We start from the raw sequence: 27,245 nt of genomic DNA on the forward strand, positions 1-27,245 counted from the left end.
GGACGAGGGTGCGATGACGGGACAAAAAAAAATTGACCGATAACTGTAAGGTGAATGGCCACCTTAAGAAATAATTCCACAAATCTAGTACTTATGTCTTCATCCAGTTAGACATGTTTTAATGTTTCCCTTTATTAATTTCTCCATACTTCCATACTATTCATTTTGCAACTCTAGTTTCGTTTTTTTCATGTGCGGGGAACATGTAGTAGAGAAATGAAACTTCCCCATCAGATACCTGTCCCTCCCACCAGCTAACATGCTTCTGTTCTCTTCCAGTGTTCCACAAACACGGTTCTCAGCAGAGCTCTGCAGAAATTCCTCTAATCCTTCCTCTGCTACCCAGGAGTCATGGAAGCCAGCGATTATGCCCGTGAACTCGGCTCTCCACCAACATACAATGAGCGTGGCTACGAGCAGCTGAGAAAGGAGACAGAGTTTCGGAATATCCCGAGCCAACAGGTCCAAACCACTGTGGTGACAATTACGCCAGAGGGTCCCCGTGTCCGAGATCACATCATCTGGTCGCTCTTCAATGCCATGTATTTGAACTTCTGCTGCCTTGGTGTTTTCGCCCTTGTATTTTCTGTCAAGGTAAGAAGGAGTCTTCCAGCTTTATGCCAAGAATGTATAAGTTGTTGATTTGCCCACATCATACAAAAACAAATTTGGTTTGTAGTGGAGCTGCTTTGAGGTTCAGCAAATCATCATTCTGATTAAAGTGGTGATAATTCATAATATCATAATAAATAATTGTTTTTAATTAACAAATACTTTTTGATTTAAGATATTTTCCACTGAACTCAAACTCTGTGGATGTTAGTTACACATAGGGATGAGCGCACCAAGCAAAGTTTGGTTCACTTTAGGTTCAGCAACATAGCCGAAAGTCCACGAACAATAGACATAGCGCCAAACCCTCTTAAAGTCTACGGGAAGCAAATGTTGGAAGATATTGTTAAAATAGAGCATGGGTAGCTGGGCAAAAAAACCCCAAAAAACACAACAATTAGAAAATACCCTTCAGCAGGAAGAGGGTCTTTTCATGCGCCTTAAAGGCCAACAATCATAACACACGCATTTTAATAACATGCTTGGGGGTGAGTTAAAGCTGTGTGTGACATTACAGAACAGTACTATAGTAATTTAAAAAAATTATATTTAAAAAATTAAAAAATCACATCACAACATTGTTGGGCAGCAAGGACAATATTTGATTCTCTTATAAAAAAGGACTTTGTGGGAATGTGTAAGGGGTTTCCTCCAATGTTTAAAGACATGTGGTATGGTGAGGTTCAGTAGGATTAGAGGGAGCATGCCCCCTCATGAAGCATACAAGACCACATGTCTTTCAAAACTGGGTGGGAGAGGACTTCCGGTCATGGTGGTGTGAGGACACCGACGGAAGTGCTCCAGACTGAGCAGCAGCTGGACGTCCCCTATCCCCTAGTAGGAGGGGAGAAGCAACGAACCCATGTCTAGAGGAAAGAAGGCAACGGGGAAATATCGCAGATCGCAGGGTCAGGCGATTACATAGGCTCTGGCGGCTCCGGTGCCTCCCCGCTCTGTTCGGAGAAGGAGCTGATGTCACAATATGCAACGGCTGATTGCGCAGAGAGGCAGAGAAAGCAGCCTCCACGAGGGGAGAGAGGAGACAGTGGAGCGGAATCTACGGATGCGTCCAGCAGAATGCACAGTCCAGTGCAGCATCTAGAGGACAGCATGACTTTATTGACTAAGTCTCCTGTTTTTTCTCAAAGAGCTCCCAGGGCAGACATGGAGTTCTCAGAAATACTGGCTTTATTACCTACTAAAAGGGATATAGAGGTGCAGACTGAGCAGATTAAAAGAGTGTTAAAGCAAGAAATGGCTACGGTTAAAGCCTCTATTGTACAGCTTCAAGTGGGCCGGAGGAAACGGTAGCAGTCCTGTCAGATAATATGATGCATTTGGAAAGTAAGCAAAGCATGGGAAATGAATTTTTGAATGTGCAATTACATTTAGATGATCTGGAAAACAGGAGCCGGAGAAATAATTTGAAACTGAGGGGCATTCCTGAAACTATAACGGGAGCAGACTTAAAGGTGGTTGTTGTAAGAATTCTTAATACCATTCTTAATCGGGATGCTAATATGGAGATTGAACTGGATAGAGTACATAGAATCCAGGGAAATGGACATATGGAACCAGCAAAGCCCAGAGATACGGTTTGCAGAATACACTTCTTCTCAGTTAAAGAGGACATACTAAGAGCAGCCTGAGAAAAGGGTTCAGTAGATTTTGAGGGAGCAGCAGTGCAAATTTTCCCGGATTTAACAAAATGCACTTTGCAGATGCGTCGCTCGATGAAGCCTCTGCATCATATAGATGGGGTTACCCCTTTTGCGTTCATATTCGAAAGGATGGGATATCATTTACCCTGCATACACCAACACAATTAAAAGAACTGTTTAAAGTGACACCCTTTGAGATCTCAGATTGGACTAATTATCTGCACATGAATATGAAAAATTAAGCACGGAGTTAGTAACTCTATTTGGAAAGAAGTGTAAAAAAGCTGTATATGGTTTAAAATATGTTAAAGGGAATAACAAGCCGATCGTCTATATGTGCTCGTTTTTTCGGAGCCCCCCCGCAGCCGCCGGTTTCCCCCACCTTCAATCCCGGGATCCGCTGCCCCATCTGTGGCCCGGGACCGGCTCAGAGGGCGTCAGGAGGAAGAGGAAGGGAGATCAGCTCCTTGCTGACCTCCCTCCGGGCTGTGAATGCAGAAGTGATGTATGTTACATCACTTCCGCATTCACCTGTCAGTCATCTGGCTGCTATAGCCAGAGAAAGAAGCTGATGAAGCAGATCTCTGCTTCATCAGCTTCTTTTGGGGTCCACAGGTGACATTAGGGGTCCTAGTGACCCCTAATGTCTCCATAAAGAGGACCTGTCAGTGTGCCTTTGCTATTATATAGGGGGTTGTTATCCCCCTATATAATAGCAATAACAATAAGTGCAAAAAAAAAAATATAAATAAAAAAAAAGAAAAGTAACACATAAAAAAATAAAATAAAATAAAAGCCACATATAAAAAAAGGGGAAAAAACCCCCCCAAAATGTTTAACTCCCCCACCCCCACGTTTACGCGCCTATAAACGTAAATACGCGTCCGGTGCCCCAGCGCGCAAAAATTACAATTGCGCTACACATGTTACATATCGCCGCGAACGTCGCAGTGAGAGCAATCATTTTAGGGCCATCAATCACTGATAACACTAAACTGATGAGTGGTAAAAGCTTTTAAAGCGTCGCCTAGGGCCAATTTTGGGTATTATCGTTTTTTGAGGTTTCGCGCGCGCACGCAATTTTAAGGCTTGACATGTTTGGTGTCTTTTTACACGACGTGATATCTTTTATATTTTACCAAAAAATTGGGTAATAATAAATGTTTTATCATTTAATATAGGGGAAACTGTTTTTTTTTTTACATTTCGGTAATTTTTCCTTAATATAGTAAAAAATTAAAACCCCCAGTGGTAAAAAAAATACCACCAAAAGAAAGCTCTATCTGTCCACAAAAAAGGGTATAAAATTCATTTCAGTACAGCGTTGCATGACGGAATAAATGTCAGTCAAAGTACCGCAGCGCTGAATACTGAAAAATGGCCTGGATGGGAAGGGGGTTTAACACCACGGATGTCAACTGGTTAAGGGGGAACCCCACATATTTTTTTATTTAAAAAAAAAATAGGGGTTCCTCCTCACATTACTACCAGACCTAAAGGGTCTGGTATTCTGCTGTCTTTTTTTATTTTATTTATTTTTTAAATTTTTTTGTCTTGCCTAGGGCACTCCCAAACCAGAATACACTACTGGGTTGTTCCAAACATCTTGGAGAACTAACCACAGATCTTATGTAGATGTGGGCTGCCTCAAATCCTTCTGTCTCTTCATGTAATCCCAGACAGACTTGATGATGTTGAGATCAGGGATCCGTTGGGGACAAACCATCACTTCCAGGACTCCTTGTTCTTCTTTACTCTAAAGATAGTTCTTAATGACATTGGCTGTATGTTTGGGGTGGTTAACCAAATATCCAACTCAATTTGCAGAAATGCAGCACCACACTTGCAAGGAACCTCCAACAAGCTTCACTGTTGCTGCAGACACTCATCATTGTACCGCTCTCCAGGCCTTCAGCAAACAAAACTGCCTCCTGCTACAGCCAAATATGTCAAATTTTGACTCAACAGTTCAGAGCACCAGCTGCCATTTTTCTGCACCCCAGTTTATATGTTTTCATGCAAGTCGCTTAGCCTTGTTTCCACATCGGAGGTCTGGCTTTTTGGCCACAAGGCCACAGAAAAATGGCAGCAGGTGTTCTAGACTGACTGTCAAAATGTGAAATATTTGGCTGTAGCAGGAGGCAGTTTGTTCGCCCAAAGGGTTGGAGAATGACATAATAATGAGCGTCTGCAGCAACAGTGAAGGTTGGTGGAGGTTCCTTGCAAGTCTGGAGCTGCATTTCTGCCAATGGAGTTGGAGATTTGGTCAGGATCAATGATGTCCTCAATCCTGAGAAATACAAGCAAATACTTATCCATCATGCCATCAGGGAGGAGTGTGATTGTCTCCACATTTATTCTGCAGCAGGACAACTGCCCCAAACATACAGCCAATGTCATTAAGAACTATCTTCAGAGTACAGAAGAACAAGGAGTCCTGGAAGTGATGGTTTGGCCCCCACAAAGCCCTGATCTTGACATCATTGCATCTGTCTGGGATTACATGAAGAGACAGACGGAGTTGAGGCTGCCTACATCCCCAGAAGATCTGTGTTTAGTTCTCCAAGATGTTTGGAACAACCTACCTGCCGAGTCCTTCAAAAACTGTGTGCAAGTGTACCTAGAAGAATTTATGCTGTTTTGAAGGCAAACTAAATATTGATTTAATTTGGATTTCTTTTCTGTTCATTTACTTTCCATTTTGTTAATTGATAAAAATAAACTATTCACACTTTTACTTCTGAAAGCATTTCAACTTTACAGCATTTTTTCACGCCTGCCTAAAACTTTTGCACAGTACTGTACATTATAGGTCACTTCACAACAGATCTTTTCATCTGTGTTTTCAAGGAAGTGATCTGCTGCCTTCTAATATCCAGATTATCCTAACATGATATAAGCTTGATGTCTGTTGTATTATAGCTAATAAGAGGCTTGATCTATCTTGTCATTTTCTTTTACTTTGTTCCTTTGTTTTGCAGTCCCGGGACCGGAAGCTTCTGGGAGATAAGAATGGTGCCACCAGCTACGGTTCCACAGCCCGTTCTCTAAACATCGCTGCCACTGTGCTCTCTATTTTGTTAGTTTTTGTCATAGCAATTGTCTTTATTGTGCAGGCAACCAGAGTGGCTGAAATGGTCCGGCATCAAGGCTACTATAAAAACGACTATGGACTCCAATATGGAAAGTGATAGCAGCCCAAAGGCCATAGCATCTGAGCATCTTTTGGCCTCTTCTTGCTTTCTGTTCTAACTCCTCTTTTTAAATCTCTCAATGTTGGACTAAACTGTTATTACACTGATTGCAAAGCTCCGAAATCGTAAAAGGGTGTAAAATGTAATTCACTTTTATCAAGAAAAAGGTGACAAATGTGTAAAAGAGTGAATAGGTAACACCCCGTCCTTATCTTGTTTGGGTCTATTATGAAGGTATTGATGATATCTGTATGATGATTGTCAAAGTTGCTGGGTTAAGTGTGGTAAAGGATCATTGCAGTGTCCTCCATCTAGAGATACAATTCACTGCCTTATGTGAGTGGACCCTTATGTAGCTTCGTTGACGTGAGCATCCACCTTGAGAGATCAGCACTAGACTTGTACAGCTTTGATGTCTCTCTAAAACACCTGTCCTGAAAGCACCTAATGTGGGCCTTCAAACCAGTTATATAGGAGCAAATAAATATCCTATAGTTACCCGTCTCATTAAAGTCAATCCAATCCAGCAGCCCACACTGTTCTATTTCTTTAAAGTGAGCCACCACAAGATGTCTTCCTATTACCTTTAATAACAAAAAGGCTTCTTTTGTGCCTCTCTCAGAAGCAGTTTCACATTTTCACATGAGGGCTGACTTTATGGCATAGCCTAAGGGCTTGTTCACACCAAGCGCGGAGCAGATCCAGACCAGAGCAGATCCAGACCGGATCAAAACTGTGTCCAATGTATTCCTATGGTATTTTGACCTCCAGTTCACATCGCAGCGTGCGGATCCAGACCAGATCCAGACCGGATGAAAAAACTGCGGCAAGCCCTATTTTACCTGCTCTGGATCTGGTCTGGAACGCATCAAAAACGCATCTAAAACGCATCAAAAACGCATCAAAAACGCAACGCAATACAACCCAATGCAATTCAATGGGAAAAAATAACCATAAAGAAAAAAAACCTCTATGGTCATCTGTCATGACCTAATCTTCCTTTGTCACTTCCTGTCTTTGGAAGGGACACATCACATGCAAACATTCCTACCTAGATATCGACATGAGGGTGTATGAAAAAAACTTGTCTGGGTGTGCACGAAGGTCTGCATATAGAGTCCCAAACTAGCCCTTTGGATCTTTTTCTCTCATCAGTGGGTGCACCCAAAAGCGACGTCTCCTTACAGCACTTTGGCGTAGCAGTATAATAACCATCACCAGGAGCATGCCTGCATCCCATGGATCCATGTTGCAACAATTTTACATGTGAAACAAGGTCAGAGGAAGCAGGAAATAATCGGAACAGCTAATGAAAGGTCAAAGGTAAAAGGGAATGACCAAATAACCTTGTTAGCTTCCTGGAAAAAACGCATCAAAAACGCGTCAAAAACGCATCGTGCGTGTGCAGAAACCTGACCGGATCTGGTCTGCATTTGGTGTGAACAAGCCCTTAGGCCTTGTTCACGCCAAATGCAGACCAGATCCGGTCAGGTTTCTGCACACGCAGTGCAGTGGGTTGTGCCGCGTTTTGGATGCTTTTAGGGCCGTTTTTTTTTAAGTTTAACATGGGCTTTCAGGCACTTGCATGCGTTTTAGATGCGCTTTTGATGCGTTCCAGAGCAGGTAAAATAGGGCTTGCCGCAGTTTTTTCACCTGCTCTGGATCTGGTCTGGATCCACACGCTGCGATGTGAACTGGAGGTCAAAATACCATAGGAATACATTGGACGCAGTTTTGATCAGGTCTGCACCTGCTCTGGTCTGGATCTGCTCCGCGCTTGGTGTGAACAAGGCCTTACTAAACCCATTACAGTGTGTAATAAGACCGCCCCCATGACCACTATTCTAATTGGGCAGCAAATTGGCAGTTGGTGAACAATAAAATCAGAGAAGGGTGTTTCTGCCTAGAAAATGTAACAGTAGCTATCTTGTAACATCTGTTCTTAGGCGGGACATTTTATACGTTTAAAGGAGAACTATGAGATGAGTGATTTCCACTCACCTCATAGTTCTAGCCGACCTGTGACAATGAAACTGTCACAGGTCGGCTCAGTAGGTGAGCCGACCTGTGACAGTGAGCGAACATATACCAGGTTCGCTCACCTTCCGATCTTGTCACGGCTCTCTGCCGTGACAGGGGGAGGGGCTGGATTCCCCTCTCCCCGCTCCGATCTGCCAGCGTTGACTGGTGGAACGGACGGGGGAGGGGTACAGCTGGCTCTGCCTCTAGATAGGCAGAGCCAGCTGTCACTCACGCAGCTGGGCGGATCCCGTCATCTACGTCGGGATGCGCTCTGGCTGCCGCGTCTCAGTATACCGCGAGCTGTAGCTCGCGGTATACTGAGCTTAGGGTAACGGGAGGACACCAGTTTGTGTCCTCCCGTTACCCTAAGGAGAACTATGGGGAAAAACACTGACCCCATAGTTCTCCTTTAAGCATTCTTTTAAGTTTTGGATTATATAGGGAAGGGTTAGAACCTCTGTTGTACTGCTATCTGGGGCTCTGTTGGAAAGATTTACCTTTATTTTATATTCTGGGGACAAAGTTTTAATAAGAAAGTAAGGGAAATTTTGCAACAGGGAAACAGACAGCAATAAATAGATGACAGAGGTCCTAGTCTTCCCCGTCTTAAAAAAAATAATAATTTACTTTTGTATTGCTGTTAAAGAAATGTAACCTTACTTCCTGCCATGGGAAAAACCAGATAGGAAGTAAAAAAAATCTCTCCAATTGCAGTAAAGCCTAACAGGAGTTATAGCACTTCCCCAGTCTATTTAAAACTAAAATGTTTTAGCTATGGATATACATTAAGGTGTGTTCAAAAGTAAGAGTTGGTGTGATTGTTCATTGAAAACTGAAAAATTTGGAAGTTCAGTGTCATAGAAAAAATCCAGAGCTTCTTATGAAATGTCTTGATCATTATTTTATCTTTCTGGTTAAACAAAGTTTAATGGCTGTTGGTCATCACCTTTTCCATACATAAATGACTGAATTTTTATTGACTTAATTACAATATTGTTATTAAACTTCTTGTACCTAAAGTGCTATTTTCTTTCACAAATGCATGATACTTTTCTTTAGATTTTGTTTTGATATTTTTGATACAAATGCTATTGCATTTTAGGCACAACTGCCACTCTGTAATGTTGATTATTCATGTGACTCATGAAAACCAATCAGTTTGCTCTGTTTGGTTGGTATATTAGACTGCATACCACTGCTATTTGCATTTTTTTTTTAACTTTATACCCCATTGTATCATTTGTGAACAACTGTGTTTTCTCTGACAACACTTTGTTAGAATTGTTTTATTTTTGTCATTGTTGTTTTGCAATATTCTCAATAATGGCATGCTTAAAAAATAAACATTATGATTATATCCCAAAATGTCATTAATGGTCTTCCATGCCCTTTAACCAGTTGCCGTCCGCCTGTTGTAAAAAAACGGATGGACGGCACTGCTGCATTGGCGGGTTGCCGTCTCCAAGCGGCATTTTTTTCTGCTCACGTGTGCCCCCTAGTGGGCGCGACCGGGCAGAAAAAACCTGTGTTTCACATATAGACGATCGGTGGCTCTATAGCCTGCCGATCGTCTATATGTGCTCGTTTTTTGCCCCCCCTCCGTTTTTCCGGCTTCCGCCGCCGCTTTTTCAGCCCCCCCTCCTGACCCCTCACCTTCACTCCCGGGATCCACTGCCCCATCTGCGGCCCAGGACCGGCTCGGGAGTGCGTCAGGAGGAAGAGGAAGGGAGATCAGCTCCTTGCTGACCTACCTCCGGGCTGTGAATGCAGAAGTGATGTGTATTACATCACTTCCGCATTCACCTGTCAGTCATCTGGCTGCTATAGCCAGAGAAAAGAAGCTGATGAAGCAGATCTCTGCTTCATCAGCTTCTTTTGGGGTCCACAGGTGACATTAGGGGTCCTAGAGACCCCTAATGTCTCCATAAAGAGGACCTGTCAGTGTGCTTTTGCTATTATATAGGGAGATTGCTATCCCCCTATATAATAGCAATAGCAATAAGTGCAAAAAAATATATAAATTAAAAAAAAAATAAGTCACATATAAAAAAGTAAAAAAAATAAAAAGTCACATATAAAAAAGTAAACCCCCCCCAAAAAAATGTTTAACTCCCCCACCCCCACGTTTACGCACATATAAACGTAAATATTCGTTCAGGGCACCAGGGAGCGAAAACGCCAATTGCAAAAAATATATAAATTAAAAAAAAAATAAGTCACATATAAAAAAGTAAAAAAAATAAAAAGTCACATATAAAAAAGTAAACCCCCCCCAAAAAAATGTTTAACTCCCCCACCCCCACGTTTACGCACATATAAACGTAAATATGCGTCCAGTGCACCAGCGCGCGAAAACGTCAATTGCGCTACACACGTTACATATCGCCGCGAACGTCGCAGTGAGAGCAATCATTTTAGAGCCATCAATCACTGATAACAATAAACTGATGAGCGGTAAAAGCTTTTAAAGTGTCGCCTGTGGCCAATTTTGGGTTTTATTGTTTTTTGAGGTTGCGCGCGCACGCAATTTTAAGGCTTGACATGTTTGGTGTCTTTTTACCCAACGTGACCCCGTCTTTTATATTTCACAAAAAAATTGGCTAATAATAAATGTTTTATAATTTTATATAAAGGGAAACAGTTTTTTTTTGTAACATTTTGGTAATTTTTCCTTAATATAGTAAAAAATAGAAACCCCAGTGGTGAATAAATACCACCAAAAGAAAGCTCTATCTGTCCACAAAAAATGGTATAAAATGTATTTCAGTAAAGCGTTGCATGACGGAATAAATGTCAGTCAAAGTACCGCAGCGCTGAATACTGAAAAATGGCCTGGATGGGAAAGGCGGTTTAACACCACGGATGTCAACTGGTTAAAGTGAACCCTTCAGCAAATTTTCACATTCCTGACATGTAACAATGTACAGCAATGGAATAATTATTAAAAACAATTTACCTTTGTCATTTGAAAGGTGTGCTTGTGCTCTTGTCAATTTAGTGAAAGACTGGGATAATGTCATTAGTCTGCTGCAGGCAGGGTGAAGCTTTTTCTCAGTCTCCTCTTCCCCAGTGATCAAAGTGCAACATTCTAACTTTGTAGCAAATCACAAGATGAGAGGCTGCAATGGTACTGATCTGGGTTAGACTTTTTTTTATTTACATCACTATGTCATCTCTGAGCCAGCATGACATTCCCAGAAAGTAGATGCTGACCGTGGATGATGCCGGAACAAAATTGACACTATTTCTGAAGAGGAGATCAGATAAATACATTGTCAGGAAGAGACAGTGAGTAAAAGTGTTACACTTACTAATTACTTAGTAGGTGCCACACATTAAAAAATATGTATGATGATGGGTCCACTGTCATCATCTAGTTCCTTTTCTCCACATTTTTCTTCTCTGGAGAATATTATTTTTAAATGGTACCCTGAATTGATTTTTTTCTTTAAAGCACTAGAGATGCTTTGTTTAAGCATGGGTAAAATTCACTAAACCACTTTAAATGTAGGAGAATATCCTTCTAGGTTTATAGGCTGCAGGCTGACATAAAACTGCTACTAAGTCTATGATCTACAAATACACCTAGATCTTTCTCCAGCATTATTCACCTAATTTTACCACCCTTAGATTTGATGTTGCAAGCATATTTATAGCCCCCAAGTGCACAATTTAGCATTTTTCTACAATAAAGCCCCTGGGCAAGCATAGTAAATACTGCTAACACTATTCTTAGGTATTAAAGTGACATTATACTCAGAAGTTAAATCTTAAAAATGCGTCCAAGTAGCCTAACTATTAACAAAAATGTATCTTATTTGTGTATCACTCAGCTGTAAATCAAATCATCTCTGAATTGGTGCTGACACTGTCCTTCCTTCTGGAGGGTGGCTACTTTTGTTCCCCATAGTCCCTGTGTGTGTTGTAAACTGCTCCAAGCTTACTCCTGTGATGGACTACAATCTCAATACAAATTAATAAACTAATTGTGAAATTGCAGTCCATCACAGGAGTGAGCTTGGAGCGGTGACTACTTTACAGCACATGCAGGGACCATGGGAAACAAAAGTTGCCCCCCTCCAGAAGGAAGGACAGTGTCAGCACCAATTCAGAGATGATTTGAGGATTTAATGCCGAGTGATACACAAATAGGATACATTCTTGTTAGTAGGTTACTTGAAAGCATTTTTAAGATTTAATTCCTGAGTTCAGTATCCCTAATGAATGTTGAGTTTAAAAATTGTCTAATGTCCCAAGGTTCTCTGAATTTAAAGGAGATTGTATTATTGGAATGCAATGATTGTGATCAACGTAACACTCAGAGTATACAAGGAAGCAACTTATTCAGCTCCTGGCCCGACTATCCTTGTTTTCAGACCTCTCCCGCGCCTTTTTCAGGTCGCCATGTTTGCGATGTCACTTATGAAACATCAAGGTATGCCTGATATAGCTGTGGTTATAGCCAAGCCCTCCAGCCAAGCATGGAACAATATAAAAGTATAGCACTTTATATAGTAATGTCTTCCCATAGTACCATCAATGGTGGGGGATGAATGGTCAGCAATGTCGTCTAAAATGCCCTCCTAAAATAAAAAGTTTCTATGGACCAAGTTATAGTTGCATTGTTTTCAGATTGCTTCACTGCATTGCTAATTAAGGTACAACTCTAAAGATTTTTATTTAATTTTGTATAGAGGGTGGAAGATTGGAGCTTCTATTAGGTTTTTATTGCCATCTATGTACCTGCCAGGACAAGAAGTTGTGGGAAAGCTCTCCAATGGGGAGACAAACAAAAAACAAAATCAGAAGTTCTGACAATGTATTTATTGTTGTTTGTGCCTCCTTATGTTGGCAACACCCATACCCCATCATTACTCATATAGGTATCACAGGGAGAGCAAGAGAAGGGGGCATCTCTCCAGTGGGATCACAGACGGAAATAAAAACCTCACAGAAATGTTAACTGTTCCCCACTGTATCCAAAACTAAGAAAACATTGGGTTAGAGTTAGTAATACTCTAACTTTGTTTTTCTTTAATCACTTTGCATCTGGAACAATTTTTTACATTTTTTTTGCACTCACGTTTAATCTGAAAACTACTTAAAAATTCCAAAAAATTATATATTTTCTGAAAGCAGAGGCCCTGTAGGATGCTAGTTATGTTGCACAATATTTTCGCAAATGTTATCAAATTGATATTTTTAGGGAAAAATATGCTAAAATGAATTCTAGTACACAAACAAAATATAATATCCATTTTTTGGTAAAATATAAACGATTGGGTTGTGACCAATAAACACATACCAAACATGTCAAACCTTATGACATGCTCACCCACGAAGGAGCCGACTGAGTAACCCGGGTCATCACTAGTCTGCCTAGGGGTTTTAGTCTTCAGCTGCTCCATTAGCATTAACCGTCCTCTTCTTGTGCTCACAGAACTGATATCCAGGCCAAAAGTAGAATGCTGAAGAACTTTTATTACCATCTTCACAATGGGGAGAGAGGTTATATTGATCCTAGACATCCAGGGTAGTACAGACATAGACTCCAGACTCACCAGTCAAACTCAATAATTCAGAGTAGATCCATTTGTAGCATAATTGAATAGGTATTTGAGCTGCAGATGAGCAGGGATGAGCACAGAGTCTGGAGCATTTGCAAGAAAATGTAAACTCTCATCCAGAAAATGGATGTCAAGGAGTTTGCCTTGGGCGGCACTTTAGAGGGAGTGGCAAAAACGCCGCCCCCAAAACAGTCAGGCAAGCCAGGCTGCACAGAATTTGGCAGCCTCGGTTGCCTAATCTAGCGGGACAAGGAGCCAGAGGTGGAGGCGAGGAGAGGAGGTGGAGCAGAGGAGGAGCAGCAGCAGGAGGGGGGGGCGGATCCCCATCAGGGGGCAGATACAGATACCTGTCGGGTGAAAGAGGACGCTGGTCCCGAAGCGTCAGTCGGGCACAGAAGGCCCAGGACCTGCATGTGCAAGACGGGCGGTGGAGGAAGCTTGGGGCGGTCCGGCAGTTGGGGCGGATCCCCGTCAGGGGGCGGTTCCAGATATCTGTCGGGTGACAGAGGACGCTGGTCCCGAAGCGTCAGTCAGGCTCAGAAGGCCCGGGACCTGCAAGTGCAAGACGGGTGGTGGAGGAAGCTTGGGGCGGTCCGGCAGTGAAGGAGGCCAGGTCCATCAACGGGCGGCAGATGCAGGTAAGTGGATCACAGCGGTGGGTGTAGAAGTGACAATTGGTGCATTACTGAAGGACTTAGATGTGTTGGTGTAGTGGCAGCAGGTACAGACATGCCTTTAAGTGCAGTGGTGTGGAGGGGCGAGTTGGTGTATTGCTGGCAGGTGTAAAGGCAGTGGGTGCAGCATGTCACTTCAGTGCAGGACCTGCAGTTGCAGTAGGGAACATTGTGTAAAAAAGTGTGTGAACTCACTGGTGGCAGGTGCTGAAGTTTGCATCGGTGTAGAGTGACATTGGATTCAAGCAAAGGTCATGTCAGTGCTGTGGTGGTGGATGCAAAAGGGCACATCAATGCAGTGTGGAGTGGAGGTGTAAAAAGAAACATTGCGCAATAGTTTGCATTGGTGCAGTGGCAGCGGTACAAAAGTGCATGTTGGTGCAGTGCCTGTGGTTGAAGTGGACATTGGTTCAGTGGTTGTAATTGGGGTCATGGGTGTCATCGCAATATAAAGCTGCACTGTGCTGCTTCAGGGCTCAAACTTTGACAAACAGGAAGTCCTCCATAATGCTCCAGCCCCATACCCTCACCTATCTCCTTCTTCCCTTCTTCTCTGCCACATAGCGCAGTGACTGAGTTGAAGTGGCACAGGGATCCACACAGCTTGAACGCTTACCACATGTACATGATAGTACTAGAATTATTCCCATTCCTGTGACCATTTGTAACCATGAGTTAAAGTCCCCACAGAGTAAGTACATTTCAACAAAATCTAAGTGATTTACTATTCAGGTGATATGAGAAAATATGCCCTAAATTAAAGGCTACTTTAGTTTCTATTACCTTTAAAACTTAAAAAACTGAAGAGAGAACCTGATTATTTACTATAGGCAACTGCTCCGGATTTTGTCTGCTCTGGTTTCCTTAAGCGTTATTACCTTGAGCTTCATTAGTAGCCTTTGATTTAGGGCAAAGTTTCTCATATCACCTGAAAAGTAAAGCTTACTCTGTGGGGACTGTAACACAAGGTTAGCATTAAAGTCAGTTTCGATCAATTCCCCAGGGGGCCAGGGGCGTATCTGCTGCGAGACAAACAAGGCTGTGCAGGGGGCTGTGCAGGATCTGTGGTGGGCTCCGCAGGATCTGTGGTGGGCTCTGCTGGGTCTCAGGGGGGGCTGTGCAGGATCTGTAGTGGGCTCTGCAGGATCTGTGGTGGGCTCCACAGGGTCTCAGGTGGGCTTTGCAAGATCTGTGGTGGGCTTTGTGGGGGTCTATGGTGGGTTCTGCAGGGTATTAGGGGGACTGTGCAGAATCTGTGGTGGGCTCTGCTTGCCCACCTTAGACCCCCCCAGAACCCACCACAGATCCTGCACAACACCCTTGAGACCCCGCAGAGCCCAACACAGATCCTGCACAGCCCCCCTGAGACCCTGTGAAGCCCAGCACAGATCCTGCAAAGCCCCCCTGAGACTCCGCAGAGCCCACTTGAGACCCCAGCTTTCCTGCTTTGCTAATAGCGGAACATGTCAAAAGCTGAATACAATGTGTGCACTGTATCCAGCGACTGACAGGTTACATAAAAAGTCAAAAACAGGAAGGGGTGGGGCAAATTTAGTGGGGGCAGGGGGGTAGACATGTGCATCAGCAAAAAATTTGTTTAGTTTCGTTTTGATTCAGATTTTGTGTTATTTAATTTTTTGGGATTCGAGTCCGAAAGTCAATTCGTTTCGGGCTTCGGATTCGAACAAAATTCGCTAGCGGTAGTCTGTACGAATTGATGTTTTGTTGACGGTTCGTTCGTTGCAGCAAAAGTGGCATTTGAGGAGAAATGTTTATTTTTTTCTTCAATGTCACTTTGCTGCAACTAAATTTCATCCAACAAACGAAATTTGGTACAGACTACCGCTAACGAATTTCGCAATCAGAAATTCGGATTTGTTTGCATTCGTTATTATCTGAAATTTCGCCCAAATTTCGATTCGGGCCTAGGGCAGCCCCAAACCTAAATACACCACTGGAAACCAGGAAAGTTACATTAGTCATTGTACAGTATCAAACTAGAGGCTGTCACTGGGCCATGAGCCATCTTGTGACAAGTACTCTGACAATAAACCATTACTACAGTAAGCATTTAAGTAAAGCCCTACTTCTATCCAAATAACTGACTTTTCCTATTCTAATAGAATACATTCCTGAACTATAAACACAGCACTTTCCTGTCAGCTCCATGTCAGCACATTAATAGGTTAATCCCTTTCTCTCCTCCCATCTATCAGGATCGTAACTAATACATTTTACCCAGCTGTCCCATCCCACTGTTCCTTTTTTTCCGTCCTGCTTTTTTCCGTCCTGCTTCAGGATCAGGATTGCAGCTTACCCTGTAGTTCACCTTGCTTTGTCTGCATTAGGTAAAGTCCCCTGGATTCTTTACTAAATGTGGAAGATTGGGGGAGCCTTGCTGATGGTCGCTGGGGCTGTGCCAATGGACTGTACTCCTGTAATGGCTGCTCCTGACATCTTCTCATTCTATGGCAGTGTGTCGCCGGCAGCCGTGCTGGAATGCCCACTCTGCGTTCCACGAGTGTCTTTCCGGCCGCTGGAACACGGGAGCTCCGGCTCGCTACTGCGCATGCACAAACGGGCCCAATAATCGTGGTCATGTTGGGGGCAGAGCTACGGGATGAGCAGCCGTTTTAAAATCCTACTGCTGTCACATGCGCCCGCTCCTCTCCTGTCTGATGTCGGCACAGTGCTCTCTGTGCTCTTCTGCTGAATCGGCCACCAGCGTCACTCCTTGCCTGCAGGTACTCATGCCACTTATTCTATGGATATTTTGCTTGTTTTTTTATAACTTAAAGAGATATACCTAGAGACCATCATAGACAAAGATAGTAAACTGCAACTCCCCTTTTTTAATAGAGCGATAGAGATGCTGATAACCATCAGGTTTTATCAATAATTTAAAACGTTTTTCAGGATATCCTGAGGGAATTCTCTACTAATGTTACTCCTCACTCTCAGACTATGCCAGGCACAGTTCAGGGGACAGAACCTAGACCAGGACCCTCAGGAGCCATTGCTGCCACCCGGAGGGATGACCCCCTGGAGGACCAATCAGGTTCATCATCGGAAGAGGAAGGTGATCAATTTGATGGCTTTGATTTCTCTCTTGTGCAGCCTTTTGTTAAGGCGGTCAGGCAGGTTCTACTGTGGGAGGACACTGTAGAACAGCCTGAGAAAAAGAGGCGATACTTTAAGCATGTTAGAAAGGAAATGCTTTCCTTCCCTTTTATGGATGAAATTAAAGATATAATTTCGGATGAATGGAGTCAGGTGGAAAGGAAATCTTCCTTTCGCAACCATTGTTCCAAACTGTATCCCTTCAAAAAGGAGGAGGTGAAACATTTGGAAGAATCACAGGTCGTAGACGCTGCGCTAATGAGACTTGCTAGACACGTCATCTTACCGCTCGATGATGCCATCACCTTTAAAGATGTGCTTGACCGATCTGAACTGATCTGGACCATAAAAAGATTTATTTATTAGCAGGGGGTGCTTGCAAACCTGCTGTCGCCTTAGCTGCGATGTCTAGAAGCCCTTGAAGCCTGGGTGGACAGCACTGAAGCTGCGGTATGGAACGATGTCGGTAAATCCAAGATCTTAGATCTGCTGAAAAACATCAGACTCTCTTCAGTCTTTTTTGCTGAGGTTTCCATGGATATGATTAGATCTTTGGCCAGAATTATGTTGTCTGCAGTTACAGGAAGAAGAGCCCTCTGGCTCAGACCGTGGATAGCGGATCCCACTTCCAGGCAGGGGTGGTGTAAAATCCCTTTCGAGGGCCAGTCTCTATTTGGGAATAAAAATTAGATGCCACAATTGCTAAGGCTATGGGAGGCAAATCTGGGTTTATACCTCAGGACCGGAGACTGCTAAAGCAGAGGAATGCCTTCTCTAGGAAGGCGGCATCGGATAGAGGGGAGGAAGCATGGTAGAGAGCATGGCAGTCCTTGGAGGCCCAACGAATCTTTAGCAAATTCCAAAAAGAAAGGACCTGTTTCAGGGCCAGGCCCTCAGAAGTCCTTTTGAAAGCTTTCCCTTCCAGTCTTCCCGGGTCGGTGTGAGGTTGGCTGATTTTCGGCAGGTCTGGAGAGACGATGTAGAGGACCGATGAGTCCTGAACACAGTTTTGATGGGTCACCTATGGGAGTTTCGCAAAACCCCTTGTTCCTTTTTTCTTCAGACGAAAATCCCTTTGTACCCAATACACAGAGAAGTCCTTTTTTCCTATGTCGAGAATCTAGTGAACCAAGGGGCAGTGGTGGTGGTCCCTTTTCAAGAGCTTTTTCCGGGCATTTATTCACGCCTTTTACTGGTACAAAAGAAGACTGGAGACCGGTGATAGATTTAAAGCGCCTCAATCATTACATAAAGAAGAAGAATCAAAATTGAATCTCTACAGACTATTCTAAAGATTGTCCAGCCGGCAGATTGGATGCTTTCAATCGATTTAAGAGATGCCTATTTGCACATCCGAGTCCCGCATTCTTTTAAAAAATGTATCCGTTTTGCTCCAGGACGTCTTCATTATCAGTTCATCTGTCTTCTTTTCGGGATGACAGCCTCTCCGAGAGATTTTACCAAAGTCCTTCTGGCCAAAATCACCTTACTGCAAGAGAAGGGTGTGCGCATCTACCATTATCTCGACGATATTCTTCTCTTGCACCAAAGTCGAGCAAAACTGCTAACACATCTCACACTGGTGATTTCCACTCTGGATAAGTTCAGGTGACTGATCAATCAAGAGTAGAGCCATCTTACCCTCACACAGGACCTATTGTACCTGGGTGCCAGGATAGATACTATTTTTAACTCAGCTGACCTTCCTGAAGAAAAAATTCCAGTCATTCTGTCGATTCTCCCCGGTCCTGTCGTCCGTTTTTTCTCTCGGCCACTCAATGCCTGCAAGTAGTGGGCACCATGGTGTCCACCATTCCTATGGTCAAATGGGCTCAATGGAGATCTCGCCCCTTTCAGATGGAATTTTTGATGCGGTGGGAATCGGAGGGCCTCTCTCAGTTGATTCTGGTCACGACCCAGATGAAGGAGATGATTTCCCATTAGTGTGCTGACATGGAGCTGACAGGAAAAACCGAATATTGTATTTGTATCTAGATAGGCAGAGCCAGCTGTCACTCACGCAGCTGGGTGGATCTCGACAGTATTGTTGGGATCCGTCCTAGCTGCGGCACTCTCAGTATATCGCAGACAATAGCCTGCAATATATTGAGCTTTGGGTCACGGGAGGAGGTTGGTATATGTCCTCCCGTGACACTAAAGAGAACTATGGGGGAAAACAATTACCCCATAGTTCTCTTTAAATACTATGGGTATGTATCAAAGTATGTACAAATACATATCCTAAATGTATAGGAGGCCAATGCCTTACTCCCAAAGGAGTGAAACTCTACCAGACGCTGGCCTCAGAGCAGAGGGAGGGGGCTCCCAACTCTTCTCGCTGTTCTGACCCAATGGGCTCGGCCTCCGGCGGTCCCCAACCGTTGTCTCTGTTTGCCCAGGACAGATGGCTGGGACTTGTAGTGCCACCTTTGAGACAGCACTGCAGACTGACTGCAGACTGACAAAAAACTGGAACAACTCAGAAGTCTGGCTGAACAACCCCCTGCTGAGGGAGACCAGTATCAAATTTTATGGGACAATGTCTATCTCTGCTTTCTATCCCCAGCCCTGCCCTAGGGGCCGGCTCCTGAAGGTCTGACAAAAAGATGCTGAACTAGCTAGAGGATGGCTTTCGGTTTTAAAACATCAAGGAAGAAACTAAGAAGTCTTAACATCGCAGAAGAGTTCCCCTTTAATCTCTGGACATCATCTGCTGAAAGCTTGCTTGAAGAAGAGCCCTTCAGACTTCGCTTTTGCTTATACAACTCTGAACTCTGTCAGAACTTCTAATTCCAGGACTGTTGAGTATTCACCTTTTATTCCCTTTTATTTTACTGTTGTATATATATTTTGTCTCTTTTTATGAATATCTTTTTCTGTATATTTTCTGCACCGTTTCTTTTATTAAAGGACGATCTTAAAAATCATTAAGCTTATCTCTATGCTCTAAATACGAACTTAAAGTATCCTTGCCTCTGTGAAGAGCGCTACTGTATAGTGAATTCTGTAATATTCCTGTCTGAAAGGACAGCGGTATCATAGGCGTTGTTTAAGTGTTTTAAATTGTCACAGCAGTTGCTGGGCAAGGTCTGTGTTTCCGTTAAAAAACACATGGTGGCAGCGAATATTTGTGGGTAAAGGGTTGACTGCGGAGTTAACCAACCCTGGTGATGATCGCTCTCAGTCTGCTGGCCTGATATCGTGTCCCGCGAGCTGGGAAATCTCTGTGCAGGGTGAGGCTGAGAGTGGTATCACTAGGTCCTTGTGACACCCACGCTCGGTTTAGACTTGTGCATAGTCACGCGTGATTGACGTACAGCGGATCTGGCCCCGGCGTACGTCACAGAGTCCATGCCTCAGAAAGACAAAAGGTAACTTAAAGTGCATTTCCACTTTTGCAGCCAAACTGGGATAACACCTATTTTATATTTGTTACATGTTCTCATTTTTTCCCTATACTAAATTTCACTCTGGAATGCAAGGAGGTAGGGAGGTTAATTTTAACATAATTATGCCTGTCTGTACTGTGCTGGCACATCTCATTATCAGTTGTAAACTTGATATGAACACTGTCTGTCCTAACAAAGGGTTACATATCTACAGTGGTGTCACAAGGGGGGTGCAGCCCACACCTCACAAGGGGGGTGCAGCCCACACCGGGTGATGCCATCAGTAGGGGTGACACCAAAATGAATGACAGTCATTTTGGTGTCACCTACTCTGTAAAGTCGAGCACTCGGTCATTGACCGAGAGCTCGACAGTTGCACGAGAGAGGAGGGGACCTGGCGGCAAACCGTATCCCGCCGGGTGAACGTCCCATCCTCTCTTTGCTGGTGTCCATCATCTAGATGGCCGCCAGCAGGTAAACGCGCGACAGCTCCGGGTGACACCACATCTGGGGACACCCCTCAATATCTAGAAGCATTGTATGTTAAAGTGACACTAAACTTTGACCGGCTACAATCTCAATACAAATGAGTAAACTAAACGTGAGATTGTAGTTCAGGGGAGTGAGCTTGGAGCAGTGGCTACTTTACAATACACACAGGGACCATGGGGAACAAAAGTAGCCACCCTCCAGAAGAAAGGACAGTGTCAGCAACAATTCAGAGATGATTTTGAGATCTACAGCCGAGTGATATACAAATAAGCTCCATTTTGTTAATGGTAAGGAACTTGAATGCATTCTAAAAGATTTAACGCCCGAGTTTAGTATCACTTAAATGATGGAAAGCTCAGTCTGTCCCTAGTCTTTCTATGGAGGCAGACAACATTTTCTGTCACTTGGAAATTGAGAGAGAAGCTTGCAAATGCCTGCTACACAGAGACATCCTAAAGATAAGAAATATACAAAAAAAGTGCTGTGTGAATAAGAACACATAAACATATAGAAGAGTTTTCTCAAATTTGAATGCAAAAGTGGAAATACACTTTGAAGTTGCTTCCTGCGGGAAAAACTCATATACACACTCACCAAGCGTTTTCTCATATTTCAGTATTGTCTAATTGCACAAAACTGATTAATTAGTACAGTGACGGGTCTTTTTTTCCTTTTTCAAATTCTGCCACTATGTTAAAATAAAATTATCCGTAGGGCTGAGGTTTGGGCTCACTGCTACTATAGCTATGTGAATCACAAATTTTTGTCCGCAAACATTGCTGGTTCGCCACTAGAAATTAGGAACCATTTATATTGCAGTGCATAGCCTTTTCCCTGGTCTCATTACAAGAGCCAGTCATTTACAGGGATGGATTAAATAAATGGATACCCAGCTTCCTTGCTGTAACAGTATGGGCTCACAGCAGCCAGATTGTCATTTTGTGTGAAGAAAAAAAAGGTTCTTTATTATTCTGACAACTGGGTGAGGAAGAAGTCCTTATCAGCTTTGAAATGTTGCTTCTTATGAGTGGCAAATAAATGTCCTGTCCTTGATCTTTGACCATGGATTATGATGTGCCAGCGATATCTATCTGCTTCTGCCCCTCAGGAACACTGATAGTGGTTCTAAAAAAAGGTTTTGGCTTTTAAGCTAGATAACACTTTATAGTTGTAAATTGCATAACCACTTTAGGGTCAGGGAGGAGAAAGTTTCAAGGTCATCAAATTATATTACTATTTAGGAATATATGTGCTGACTGCTGCTTATTGTATATGATTACAACATTATGGGTTTGTGACCTTAGGCTGTACCTACGGCAATGCCATCCTAGATCCAGGCTAGGGCAGATCACTGTACACAGCTGATCTCTTTACATTTAGAGAATTCCACAAATCTAGTACTTATGTCTTCATCCAGTTAGACATGTTTTAATGTTTCTGTTTATTCATTTCTCCATACTTCCATACTATTCATTTTGTAACTCTAATTACTTTCTTTTTTTTCTTGTGTTGGGAACATGTAGTAGAGAAATGAAACTTCCCCATCAGACTCCTCCTGTCCCTCCCACCAGCTAACATTCTCCTGTTCTCTTCCAGTGTACCACAAACAGATTCTCAGCAGAGCTCTGCAGAAATTCCTCTAATCCTTCCTCTGCTACCCAGGAGTCATGGAAGCCAGCGATTATGCCCGTGAACTCGGCTCTCCACCAACATACAATGAGCGTGGCTATGAGCAGCTGAAAAAAGAGACAGAGTTTCGGAATATCCCGAGCCAACAAGTCCAAACCACTGTGGTGACAATTACGCCAGAGGGTCCCCCTGTCCGAGATCATATCATCTGGTCGCTCTTCAATGCCATGTATTTGAACTTCTGCTGCCTTGGTGTTTTCGCCCTTGTATTTTCTGTCAAGGTAAGAAGGAGTCTTCCAGCTTTATGCCAAGAATGTATAAGTTGTTGATTTGCCCACATCATACAAAAACAAATTTGGTTTGTAGTGGAGCTGCTTTGAGGTTCAGCAAATCATCATTCTGATTAAAGTGGGTGATAATTCATAATAAATAATTGTTTTTAATTAACAAATAATTTTTGATTCAAGATATTTTCCACTGAACTCAAACTCTGTGGATGTTAATTACACATAGGGATGAGCGCACCAAGCAAAGTTTGCTTCACTGTAGGTTCAGCAACATAGCCGAAAGTCCATAATCAATAAGCATAGCGTCAAACCCTATTGAAGTCTACGGGAAGCAAATGCTGCAATATATTGTTAAAGTAGAGCATGGGTAGCTGGGCACTGCTATGGACATGTACAGATGTAAAAAAATGCCCTTCAGTGGGAAGAGGGTCTTTTTATGTGTCTTAAATGTCAACATTCAAATCAGATGTATCTTATAAATAACATGCTTGGGAGTGAGTTAAAGCTGTGTGTGACATTACAGAACAGTACTACGTAGTCATTTTCTAGTTTTTTAAATATAATTATATTTTAAAAAACTAGAAAAAAAAATCACATTACAACATTGTTGGGCAGCAAGGACATTATTTTATTAAAAGGACTTTGTGGTAATGTGTAAGGGGTTTCCTCCAATGTTGAAAGACATGTGGTCTGGTGAGGTTCAGTAGGATTTGAGAGAGCATGCACCCTCCTGAACTACACAAGACCACCTATCTTTCAAAACTGTGTGTGTGTGTGTGTGTGTGTGTGGGGGCATACCTTGCAAGGGGGGTGGCCAAGCCTTTTTCACTTTGCACCTTGTCCCAACATTAAGGGAGCTCTTCCCCACATTCGTGTGGGGGAGACTTATAGAAATGTGGAGGCCCTCTTTAGAATAAGGGAACCCCCAGATATTGTGCTCCCACCCTAGGAGAATCTGTAGAAGGTACATTAGAACCCCTTGTTACTCATTTTCCAAAAGAACTATAACAAGTAAACACACACACACTAGAAAAAGATGTTTAAAAATGTAAACAAAGTCCCCCAATGTAAATCCATCATCAATTACGTTGTCCGAATGTAAATCGAGCATCACTCACAACGACCCAAAGCCAGTCAATGTTTCCTCTCCATCCGATGATGTTTCCCTACCACCATGACGACCCAGCAATGTTGGTGTGTCATACTCGCACTGCTAAATGATAATCCCTGGCTGCAGTGGTAATGTAAATTGGGGGCATCACTGACCATATTTGGTATTGAAAGCTAATGACTCAATGATAGCAAGTTTGCGTACAATTATGATCAAATGGATCATATGTGATATCCTAGGTTCATGGTAGTCAGAAATACTTATCAAACAAAGAGAGTTTCCAGCTTGGTGGAAAGTTTCTTTTGATCAGGTATGACCCTCTTGTATGAAAAAAGTAAAGTACTGCATGAGCACACTAAAAAACTCAAGGGCCAGCAGATATCCCTCCACCTGTTATTACCTGGAGATATTTGACCCTCTTTAGCAAACCTTATACATGATGAATGTTTATTTTAAAGTGGGCCATACACCAGTAGAATTTCGTTTAAGCTTTCTTTTAAAATTCTTAAAGGGTAATTCCACTTTCGCAGGCGAATTTGGGAAAATTGAATTTCCCCTACCAATCTGCCCCATCTCCCTCCTGCTGCTCTTACCTGTCAACAGTCGCTCCTTCCAATCCATGATTGCTCCCAAATGGCGCACACACATGTCAGCACAGTCACCTGACCACACTGACCAATGAGAAGCACTTCTTAGCAAGAAGTGCTTCTTAGCACTTCTTGCTAAGAAGTGCTTCTCATGAGTGCTTGCCACTGATGTGACCAATTGAGTGACCAATGAGTGGTTGCCATGTGCAAGCAAAATTTTAAATACATACTGCAGTATGGAGTACGGATATTATATGGGCAACCGTGGTGGGGAAGAAGCGATTGTTGACAGGTAAGAGCAATGGAAAGGGGGTATGCGGGATGGTGAGAAGGAGGGTGTAGATTGGTGGGGGTTATTCAATTTTCCAAATTCACCTGAGCAAGTGGAATTACCCTTTAAAATTGTATCCATACCTGCTACTTAAATGGAATTCCAGATATATTAAACAGTTTTCTTTTGCACTTAGCATACAATATGTACCATTTTCCCCAAATGAAAATCACATTGGCATTTAGAATTTGTTTTGTTTTTTTCAGATAAGAAACAAGAAAAATAAAATCCATCTTGATCATTAGATAAATTAATTAAACAGAAAAGGCAGTCGGAGTCATTGGTGTACAACAATGTAAACAAAGCAGAAGCTGACTGTCATAAATGCAGAGTGGAGCAATGTGCTGCTACTATCAGCCTTTATTCCCCTGTCATCAGATTAATGAAAGAATGCTTAGAGTGCTTCAAACATGCAAAAATGATACTAGAGGAGTGTCATTCGACAGCTCTGAGTCTACATGGGACTGCTGCTATCATATCATAGATGGCAAAGCCCAGCAGCAGTCCAAAGCCTGTTCAATATCATATATCATCAGTAATTACAGGGAGATTAAACCCATAAAACAAGATCATTTGACACATAATTCTATAGGAAGATTATAATAGTATAGGGACAGGATTTTCTAAACAAGCTTTTTGAAGGCTTCAGCAACACACAAGCTGAGATTAAAGAATGGCTATGTGCCTGATGCCTTAAAAGGTTACCTGACATTTATTATTGGGCAGACACCAGTGTGCCCACTGGCTTCTCAGAATAGGATTTCCTGAAATATGGTTCCCAGTGCTTCCTGCCAACAACCGTATTGCATTATCATACACTATAAGTTTCATTTCTCTCCTCCAGCTGCAGAAGTTTCACTTGCATTAGTGAAACAGGATGAGCAAATCTTCACTGCGGGGAGGAGGAGGGGAAAGAAGCACAGTTCGTAATTTTATAATAGTAATCTTGTCCATGGAATTCCCTAAAAACTACAAATCAAATGGGTGATGTATCATCATTTAATCAATCCTGGAATACGGTCCTGTATGTTGCCTTAATAAAGATTAGACCTTGCCCCTGGAGTGTAACTACTATGTACAGTTCATGCTGAGAAACATTCCCAGTAGACTGCAGTGTCTGCTGCCAAAGTTGCAATTTAAACAGAGATCAGTAATGTATTGAATTAACATTTTTAGATCATTCAGTCAACACTTTGACTTGGTGGGTGTCTAATGTGATGTGGTCACTTTCTCTGTAAACAGCTTTGCTGCAACAGATCAGGATCATTCACACGCCAGTGGGAGCATGTTTTTGCTATTAGACTATAAATAAGCCTACAAGCTTTTTCCCGGACAGCCATGAAAAATGATCCAGCACAGCCTCTAGATAGTTTGTTTTATGAACCTTTTTTCCAAGAGTTAAATGTCAGCACAGGAGGGGCTGAGAGCTTCCTACAGTTCAAGGAATGCTGAGGATTCTGGAAATCTATCCTAGTGATGAAAGATTGAAAGCAGCAGGGAGGAAGAGTCAAAGATTATCTTAAAGTGGAACTATACTAGATGTTCCACTAGAAAGTAGAGGTTTTTGGATTGAAGAGACTTTGCATGTCTTTTCTTCAAAGAAACCGTTCGTCTATCCTCTAAGAATTTTTTTCTGGTGTACACATTTGCAGTTCCGTGTACATTCCCAGCATCTGCACATGTGTAGGTGTTTCATCATCAGTGGCCACTCAATGGCCAAAGACGAAGGGCTTAAAAGATGGGGTGGAAAAAAGTATGGCGGTTGATTGAGCGGCAAGGGAACTGGCAGTGCTTGAGGAAGTCAAACACACGAGTCTGCCATAATGTGCAAGCATGCTGTCCATATTTGCACAATGCCACAAAACTGCTTACCCTGGGCTATTCTGCAGTTCTGCTTTAACATTGAATCTAGCTGTGTGTAGTGTTAAGCAAGTGTATAACAATGATGAGGATATAATAGCTTCTAGAGACTGGTTTTATAATTACTAATTATGTAGAGGGCCAGCCAGCTACTGAACATCAATGCCAGGGAGTATTTTTACAGTGAGCTGATGACCACCAATACTGGGTGGGTTTTACAGTCCGCCACTGACTACCAATGCAGGGGGGGTTACAGCCAGCCACTCACCACCAAAGCTGGGGGGTATTTTTACACCCAGCCAATGACTACCAATGCTGGGAGTATATTTTTACAGCCAGCCACTGACCATCATTGCCAGGGAATATTTTTACAGTCAGCCAATGGCCACCAATGCTTGAGGGGGCATTTTTACAGGCGGCTGCTGACCACCCATAGTGCTGACCAAAGGGTTTATTGTCTCAACAGTTGCTGGTTGCTAAGTAGTCATTGAATATTTTATGGAGTTCTTCTTTAAGGTCGGCTAAAAGTATATGTAATGAGTAATGAGTGTTGTATGTGACTGTTACACTCAGGTCTTATTTAGTAATGCCACTTTAGGACCCTCCCACTGTTAGCATGGTTTGGCCACACCCAGCATTTGGCTGTGTTATGGCAAATAACGTTTTGTGTGTGTGTGTGTGGGGGGGGGGGGGGGGTTGGGGCATCAAG

At 42.9% G+C, this 27,245-nt stretch overlaps 2 protein-coding genes across 2 annotated transcripts in view; both read left to right on the forward strand.

Moving 5' to 3' along the window:
* Nucleotides 1-243: 243 nt before the first annotated feature.
* LOC108791989 lies at nucleotides 244-13,659 on the forward strand. Its single transcript, XM_018562653.1, has 3 exons — nucleotides 244-594; nucleotides 5,255-5,410; nucleotides 13,300-13,659. The coding sequence occupies exons 1-3, from the start codon at nucleotides 352-354 to the stop codon at nucleotides 13,657-13,659; spliced, it is 759 nt and encodes a 252-aa protein (XP_018418155.1). The 5' UTR covers nucleotides 244-351.
* Nucleotides 13,660-22,307: 8,648 nt separating this feature from the next.
* Nucleotides 22,308-27,245, forward strand: part of LOC108791990 (interferon-induced transmembrane protein 1-like) — an 8,072-nt gene continuing 3,134 nt past the window's right edge. Inside the window, exon 1 of the mRNA XM_018562654.1 lies at nucleotides 22,308-22,641. Within this exon, the coding sequence (XP_018418156.1) occupies nucleotides 22,399-22,641 (243 nt within the window). The 5' untranslated portion in view covers nucleotides 22,308-22,398. The remainder of the gene's footprint in view (nucleotides 22,642-27,245) is intronic.

This window comes from Nanorana parkeri, unplaced genomic scaffold (assembly GCF_000935625.1).
Source record: "Nanorana parkeri isolate BGI_ZX_2015 unplaced genomic scaffold, ASM93562v1 scaffold589, whole genome shotgun sequence".
NCBI classification, from domain to species: Eukaryota; Metazoa; Chordata; class Amphibia; order Anura; family Dicroglossidae; genus Nanorana; species Nanorana parkeri.